We start from the raw sequence: 8,572 nt of genomic DNA on the forward strand, positions 1-8,572 counted from the left end.
TTATCTTAATGTGTCGCCAAATGCAATTATTGTCCACCGACAAATAAACAATTATGAGCTAGAATAAATCATTGAATTTATCAACATTTTTTCTTAAAAAAATGTTTTATTTGGTAATATGGAGAAAATGATTTTTCTAATTTATTTGTAATCCTATTATTTTTGTAATTAATTTTGTATTCTAGATCAATTATTTCATTTAAAATAGCTGATTTTTTAGTCTTTATTGAGATTAATAAAGTATTAGTATCTCATATGACATTAAAAAAATTGTGTTAAACAATTTTTATCTTCATTAAAAAAATGCGATTTTTATCATAAAATTAGATGCTATATTAAACTAATGCCATAGAGATTATTTTTATAAGATTTTTTTTTAATTTTATTTTATGATTTTTATAATAAATTTTTGATAAATGCTATGATAATAATAATAACAGAGCTTCTTTCTATATCCGATAGTAAATGAAAAATAGATATTTGGTATTAAATAAAAAAATACCAGAAGACCGTAGTTAATTAATATAATTTATTATTTTTTGGGAATAATAAAGCAAACATAGCCTCGCTTGCTTGTACACCACCACTAGAATTTAGTTGCCCTGCAACTTACTCAGAGCTCGACTCAATATAAAGATCGTTCGAGATTATTCATTAAGGTTATCGAGTCGAGCTCGAGCTCTATCTCGAGATCGACAATTTTATCATACCGAGCTCGAGGTTCAGAATGTTATGCTAGTAAGCTCGCGAGCCTATTCGTGAGTTCGATTAGTTTTTTGGGCTAGCTTGTTTGGTCATAAGTTTTTGTCCCACTTGCTGTTTTAACGAGCTCGACGAGCTAAAAAATGAGCTTTTATATCGAGCTCGAAAACAAGTTCGCTTAACGAGACGATCTTGAGTTATGATCGTTAAACATAATAACGAACTATTAATGAATCGAGCTCGAGTTATTCACGATTTTTTGTAATTTTCAAATGAATCTACCCCGATAAAGCTCCACCTATGTATATCCTTTACAAGCCAATCCGATCCTTTATTTCCTTGACCACCACCAGCAAGGGCAGTGTGTAGCGCCAACTGAGTCACTGTTCATCAAAATCAAGAATCCAATTTCTTCAGAAAAGAAAAATAAAAATTCCAGAATCCAATCGATATGCCAATCTCCGGAGAATCGGCGTCATCATCTGAAGATCTGCGTGGCCCTTCCCATAACCCTTTAGCGCCTTCCCATGAGGTATATTCAACTAAACATATACGTGTATTAGCAACTGCCCGTTGCTTTCATTTTTCATTGTTTTTCAGGTTTATTGTCTCTATATGTATATATTTGGACCCGTGAAGTTAATTTAACATTAAAATAAAACATGAGTTTTTTTTTCGATTTCGTTGGCTTTATAATTTTTCCGTGTTGCCTGTCACCTGCTTGGTAAATGGCCCAATAGTCGAAAATCCACATCCAAGAATGTAAAAACGAAATTGGAGATGTAAATTGTGTTATCTGGGTGCATTTTATAGAGCAGGAGTAAGTAGCTGTATAAATGGTAAAAGTGGTGGTGTTGTAGATTGAAATTAACTTGTTATAATGTTCCAATCTGTGCCCTGGTGTTTGAGTTGGAGTTATTATGGATTCTCAGTTTCTTAACTTCGATCTGCTGAAATGTTTTGTGCAGTCATTTAACATTTCAACAACAGTTGATCCAAGTTTTGTGATATCTTTGATAAGGAAGCTTGTACCTTCGGATATAGAAGATTGTGAAAATGCTCTTGAAAGTTGTTTGCGTGAGGAAGAACCAAAACGTGAAAGCATAGAAGAAAATGGCATCCGTGTATCTGAAAATGGAGAAGTTGAAGCTAAGGAAACTGCTGATAATGGTGGTGAAGAGAATGGTCCCAAAACAATAAATGAAAAGAAACATCAAGGTGGGTTGGCTCGAGAAAAAACATGGGAGGAGTGTGGATGCATTTTATGGGATCTAGCTGCAAGTGGAAAGCATGCTCGATTAATGGTATCCATCCTCTTCATTGGGAAGCTATAAATGTTTTCTTCTTTAGTACATGTGTAATCAATTTTATGCCATCACTTTCATGTGACATCCGCTGATAAAAATATGGCTTTGTCTGTAAATGGATATAATTGAACTTTGGCATGTGCATTCTTGCAGAGATACTTGTAGGCTTTATAACTTCCTTATACTGATGTTTGAACTTCGATTTAGGCTCAAAATCTTATCATTGACGTGCTTTTGGCTAATCTTATGGTTTCTAGATCTGCGCGCATTACTGTAAGCATCCGTTTTACTTGACTGTCTTCATTTTGCTACATGGGCTTGGTGTATGTATTTATTGAATTTCTCAGTACACTCAAATCCCCATTTCAAAGCTGCTTCCTATTTTCGCAGGAAATTAGTCTTGGAATAATTGGAAACCTTGTTTGTAATGAAATCGTACGTAAACAAATATCCTCTTCGAATGGATTGGTCAAAGCGATTGTAGATCAATTGTTTCTGGATGATGTACCTTGCCTCTGTGAAGCCTTCCGGTAAGTGCTTCACTATCATAACCAACTTTATTGCTGATATAGATTTTAGCTCATTATAATGTTTAATTGCTTACATTTATGGAGAGATGCATATCAGCATCACAATTTTTTCCATCTGTGAATGCAAAAGGGGTATTTTAATTTTTGAAGGATAATTTTAATCTTTGTAAGTATCCTTCATTTCTAGTTATTCCCTTGACCCTAACCAATAAAAATAGGGAACATCATTCCTTTCTGGCTTCATCTTTTGTGTGAACAAAGAAGGTGTAAAGGCAAAGAGCACTGTGAGTAAAATCCACGCCTGCAAACCAAGTAAAGGTATTTTAACAGCTTTAGAAATTAAACAATGGCTGCACAGTTGCAGAGACTTTTATGGGCAATATGTTGAAACTCATACTCCTTGAGAACGGCTATTTGTATGTTTGATATCACTTCTGGATTGGCTCCATTTTATGTGTGAACCAAGAAGGTGTAAAGGCTAAGAGGACTGCGAGTAAAATCCATGCTGCGAACCAATTATAGGTATTTTAACAGCATTAGAAATTGGACAATGGCTAGACAGTTGCAGAGACTTTATGGGCAATTTGTTGAAAACACATACTCCTTGAGAACGAATATTTATGTGTTTGATATCACTTCTGGATTGGCTTTTGATATGCATAGTGATTACTCCTCCGCTATAATTTATTGATTGCATTTGGTTTTCAACATAGGGTGATGACAACGTCTCTTAAATTCGGCGATGGATGTGTTATCTGGGCTGAAGCATTGCAAACTGAACAAACATTATCTCGGATTCTGTGGATTTCTGAAAATGCTCTAAATCGTAAGCTCATTGAAAAGGTACAAAAATTATTTTAGCCATTTCTTTCCACATAAAAGGTTATAATCTGCAACTGATGCTTGTAAAAATTTGATTGCACGCGGGACATTCCTGTATTAAATTTTTAGGATATGAAAATTCTTTAGTTTACCATCTCTTCAATGTATAGTGCTTTATATTATTCCAAAGCATGTATAAAAGAGTGCTGTCGTTTAACAATACAACATAAGGCGCATGTCATGATGCCAAAGAACTTCCAAAATTCTTAGGATTCAGCCTTTATTATGTAGTCAGTGTCATGACCCACCAAAAACTTGACATAAATTAAGCGTTGATATAAATTAAGCGCTCTTAGTCATACAAATGCATTGTGAAGTCAGGTAAATCAACTTCCTAAAAGATCTCAGAAGTTGGTTTGTATATGTATTAGCAACCACTTTTAAAGTGAGCTTTGCTATGTAACTTGACATGGGACAAGTTGTGTGTCTCACATGCAGAACTTTAAGATGATTAATGAAACTACAATATGTTTATATCATTTTTTAAATAGTATTTGCTTGTGTGGTATTGAGGTCAACAAAATTTATGACTGGTTTTAGTGGCTTCATCATACTTGTCACTAAGTTATCATTAGCGTTTTATGCTGAATTAGTTATACTTGGAAGAATTTGAAAAGATGTATTTACTGAAATTATATTGCTGTTACATATGATGCTTGTAGGATTTATTTTAGTAGAAAGGTCGGTCGATATATTTAACTAGAAATGTATTGTTTTACTGAGTTTTTATGAGAGAATTAAAAGACAATCTTTCCTTATAATTACTAGAGTAACATGTACTTGTTAAATTTATGTTATAGATGTTTTATCCTGAGTATTTTTCTTTTTATTTATCGAGCCTGTATCATCAGTTCCTATGAATTGTCTGCAGCACTTTATCGGACTTCTTTATTTCCTTTTCAGAGTACATGTTTTCTTTTCCATGTTCTACATCGTCAACAAGTAGAAGCTATTCTTCTTCCACCTATGATGAAGTTGGGTCTTTCAAGTCTTCTTATCAATCTGTTGGCTTTCGAAATGAGCAAATTTCGGGGAGAACAAAAACCTGAGGAGTATGGCTTCTTTTGTGTGATTGATAATTTGCAATCCCAAAGTTTATAATTTTTCTGTTAGATGGTTTGGAATCTCGAACTACCGTTGGATGTGTTTGAATTTGTAAATTTACAAGTTGGAGCAGTTCCTACCCTGATATCTGGCCGTGTAATGGTTGTTTTGATTCTTCTAGCTGATTCAATTCCAGGGGCATGCTTAACATTTCATGGTTGGATGTGTTTTTTAATATTTTCTGGAGTTTAGACACTTCTTTTGGTCTACACTTTCTTTTCTAGCATGTCTACTTTTGCACAGCTAATCTGCTTGGCTCTAGCTGAGATAATTTTTATGACTATGAAATTACATTATCAGGGACGAGGTGCTGGATTATATTCTTCTATCAGTTAAAAAGCTCTCAGATATGGATGATTACACGAAAGAAATATGGTCGAACGAACAGCTATTGCCACTGCTGGTAGAGCTAATCAAATTTCCTGATAAATTTGAGGTATACTGCTGGTTTGGGTGCTTGCCAAAGCTTTCCATGTAATTATCACATATATTACTTACTGCTCCTTATCAATTATGCATTTATGTGCTAAGATGCTATTTCCCAACAAACTTACACAATAACCCCAAGCACAGGCAAATATTTACCCAGTACTACCGCTCTTCCTTGGTAGAATTGGCTCTAATTTACTGGTAACAACAATTGACCTGAAACTATCCCCTGAAATCTGAATATTCCATTATGAGCTTAACATCACATCGCTTGCAAACACTCGGCTCACATACTTCATCCACAAACTTGTATACAATGCAATTCCATCTATTTCGGCTATCACCATATTAAAAATCAAACTGATTATGGGTTCTTGTTATCTATTCTTCAAATGAGAGGAATCTAGCAGCCTTGATCAAGTGATGACTTTCTAGATTTTGATATATTCATTTGACGATAAACATGATTTAATACAGTGGGTGCTCATTTTGATATCAGAAGGCATTACTTCATAATATCTGACGTGAATGAGAAATCAACTCTTGCTAGCTTTATAAATGCATTGAATGCTTATAGTCCCCCAACAGTCCAATTTTATTTGGCAAATTCACATCCTTCTCAAAATGCATTTACTCATTTGCAGATAGCCGATTCTTGTATAACTGCCTCGATGATGCTGGAAAAAGTTGTTATTGATGGGACTAATCTTGCATCAGAGATGTCACAAGGTGGATCTATTCGTCATTCCCGTCATACTCATGCTACTCTTTTTTCTGCTACAATCAACTGAATCAGAATCAGAACTGAAAATTTTTGGTCGTTTCAGACCTTGATGTCTTGCAGGGTCTAATGGACGCATTTCCATTTACTTACTCTGAATTAAGACAGGCAAAAATGTGGAACATCATTGCAATATTATTGACCAAGGTTCAAGAAAGTGAGGTGAGCACATCATTCTTGAACCGTCTTGCCTCAATACTCACAAGGAAATTTGATCTACTTGAAGAGGAGATTGACATCCAGCTTTTGGAGGATAGGGATGATGATCCTCCTTCCACAGAATATGTGGATGCGCTACTTATTGTTGTATCCTTCGCTCCTTGAATACATATAGATTTTGTACTGATTAATATATGGTTGTTGTATGGAATTCACAAGAATACCGTATTATTACGCATGTTTCTAGCTACCAATTTCCAGATTATTACTTTACCTCCTCACGCTGTTTACCTTCACTTAATCAATAGATTAAAAAAATATGTTGCATTTTGACCCAATGGAAACTGTTGGATGATGAGAAAAAGAACACTGCTTCCAAGGAAGGCAACTACATCAATGAAGAAGATGTGGACAAATTATTGGACATCTGTGCCAATGCATTATTCATGTAGGGAAAACATCTTTTTTCTGTCTAATAGATCCGATGGCGGGATAAGGATACTAATCCACGTGCACTTAGTCTATGTTTCTAGTATTTTCTCAAAATATATTTCAAAGACTTTGGAAAGATGCGAGTTCTGTATGAATGACTTTTTTAAGAACTAAATTTTTTATCGTAGATATCTTGTTATAGTAGAATGCATTTGGTCAAGAGTTCTAGGTGCATGTATTTTAAAATTGAAGACGAGATGTTGAATTAAAATGTGGAGAAAATTACCAAAATCAGTCTTGTAGTTTACCCTATTTTTGGGTTTATTTAAATAGTCAGAATTTGTGTTGGTGGAATATGTTGGTTTGGTTTGTACTTTCAGTCCTTTTTCGCCAATCTCCCGAGAATCGTGTGCGTCATGTGAAGAGCAGCCTCCCCTTACCCATCACTCTTCAGCGCCTTCCCATAAGGTGCGTTCACCTAAGAATACATGTATTTATGAGTGCATGTTTCGTTGTTCTTTTTTTCCTGTATTTGTTCTCTTTATATGTAGGTTTTTTGACACTGATAGTAATTGAACATTAAAATAGAACATGGTTTTTTCTTTCTCTTGCTCTCATTGAATGTACAAAATTTTGCTGTGTCACCAGTCACCAGTCACCAGTCACCTTTTTGGTAAAATGACCTAAGAGTAAAAAAAATACACGTCCAAGAATGTAAAGACCAAATTGGAGATCTGATTTGTGTTATCTTGGCGCATTTTGTTGTACAGGAGTACTTATCTGTAATAAGTGGTAAAATTGGTGTCGTTTAACGGAATTAACTTCTTGTTGTGTTATAATCTGTGCGCTGGTGTTTGTGTTATAGTTATTATGGATTCTTACTTTCTTAATCGGTTTTAGTAAATTGCTGAAATGTTTTGTGCAGTAATTTGACATCTCAATTACTGTTGATCGAAGCTTTGTGCCTTCGAATGTAAAAGATGATGAAAATGATTTACTTGAGGTATCCTCGAAAAAAAAAAGAAGAGAAATGATTTCCTTGAGGAAGAAACGAAAAGTGAAAGCATAGAGAAGAATGTCATTGGTGTATCTGAAAATGAAGAAGTTGAAGCTAAGGGAACTGTCGCAAACTGTGGTAAAGAGAATGGTCCAGTCCCTAAACAATAACTAAAAAGCAACATCAATGCTCGAGAAGAAACATTATATTGTGGATGCAGCCGCAAGTGAAGGCCAGCCGTTGGGAAACCTGTGCTTTTTCTTTCTTCTCGTTTGTATGCAAACAAAACATATCATATTTGTGTCCGAATTTTCGAGATTTTATATTCTTGAGACAAAACGTTCATCATTTCTTTGAGGGAGGGGCAAAAACTTAATGAATCAAACATCTTTCTGAGGTGGCTACCAACTGATTGAAGGCTAATAAAGGATGGAATGCATGTGAGCTTTGCATGTCCATTCTTGCAAAGATCCTTGTAGGCTTTACAGCTTGCTGACAATGATGTTTGAACTTCGACTTAGGCTCAAAATTTCGATGTGCTTTTGGCTGGAAAATTATCCATCCACTCCCATTTGTTTGGGGTGTTTCTTGTTCAATTTCAAATGAAGTTGACGGGCCAATTTGGTCAATTTCTCTTTTCAGTCGTTCCATCATAGTGTGGGTTAAAACTAACGAGATAACATGTGACTTGCATGCCTATCAATTGAGTCTAAATTGGTCCATTGATTGTTCATTTCGGACCGAAACTAGAATTTTTCCAACCATAGTATGATTTTGACTGTTTAACGATGTTACAAATTTATTTATTTATTTTGTTTTCATACTGCACCTTAAACAAACTTATGAAATATAAGGAAAAAAGGAAATAACTTGTAGTATATATTTCAAAGATCCATTTACTAAAATTTTATTTCACAGAACAAATTTGATTACTTTCGACATTATTCCTGAACCAGGGTAATAATTATTTATTATAATATAATTTTAATAAAAAAATATCAATATCATTATACAGGAACTACATACGATTGTTATTTTTGTTTGCAAAAATTTTGGAGCGTCCACCACTAGTAGCAGAATTTTTTGAAAAAAAAATGGGTTGATAGGTTCAACATTTTAAGGTGATCTATCTTTCGAATTATTGAACTTGAGCTATAATTCTTATTTTTGGTACATGGTCTCAAGTCATATTTTATTAAATAAGATATGTGTCCAAGTTCTAAAAAAAAACTATATGTGTATCGGTCGG

General features: G+C 34.3%; 1 protein-coding gene across 3 annotated transcripts; it reads left to right on the forward strand.

Annotated features, from left to right (window-relative positions):
* The first annotated feature begins 1,005 nt into the window (after positions 1 to 1,005).
* LOC142543134 (uncharacterized) lies at positions 1,006 to 7,727 on the forward strand. 3 transcript variants are annotated; one of them, XM_075650192.1, is made up of 12 exons: positions 1,006 to 1,234; positions 1,724 to 2,006; positions 2,217 to 2,282; positions 2,400 to 2,539; positions 3,253 to 3,382; positions 4,325 to 4,473; positions 4,826 to 4,961; positions 5,599 to 5,683; positions 5,782 to 6,041; positions 6,203 to 6,342; positions 6,707 to 6,794; positions 7,330 to 7,727. In XM_075650192.1, the coding sequence occupies exons 1-12, from the start codon at positions 1,230 to 1,232 to the stop codon at positions 7,393 to 7,395; spliced, it is 1,548 nt and encodes a 515-aa protein (XP_075506307.1). In that variant the 5' UTR covers positions 1,006 to 1,229; the 3' UTR covers positions 7,396 to 7,727. The 3 variants fall into 3 exon arrangements, with proteins under 3 accessions (XP_075506307.1, XP_075506304.1, XP_075506305.1); XM_075650189.1 differs by having other exon boundaries at positions 1,014 to 1,234; positions 1,671 to 2,006; XM_075650190.1 differs by having other exon boundaries at positions 1,014 to 1,234; positions 1,671 to 2,006; positions 7,252 to 7,675.
* The last annotated feature ends 845 nt before the right edge of the window (positions 7,728 to 8,572 follow it).

This window comes from Primulina tabacum, chromosome 4 (assembly GCF_025594145.1).
Source record: "Primulina tabacum isolate GXHZ01 chromosome 4, ASM2559414v2, whole genome shotgun sequence".
In the NCBI taxonomy this organism is placed as follows: Eukaryota; Viridiplantae; Streptophyta; class Magnoliopsida; order Lamiales; family Gesneriaceae; genus Primulina; species Primulina tabacum.

Excerpts from the sequence above, each read along its gene's own strand:
- LOC142543134 (XM_075650189.1), top strand. The coding sequence starts at position 1,154 with ATGCCAATCTCCGGAGAATCGGCGTCATCATCTGAAGATCTGCGTGGC. Across the intron at positions 2,283-2,399 it reads CTAGATCTGCGCGCATTACT|GAAATTAGTCTTGGAATAAT; the intron begins GTAAGCATCCGT and ends CTATTTTCGCAG. Across the intron at positions 4,474-4,825 it reads GGAGAACAAAAACCTGAGGA|GGACGAGGTGCTGGATTATA; the intron begins GTATGGCTTCTT and ends TTACATTATCAG.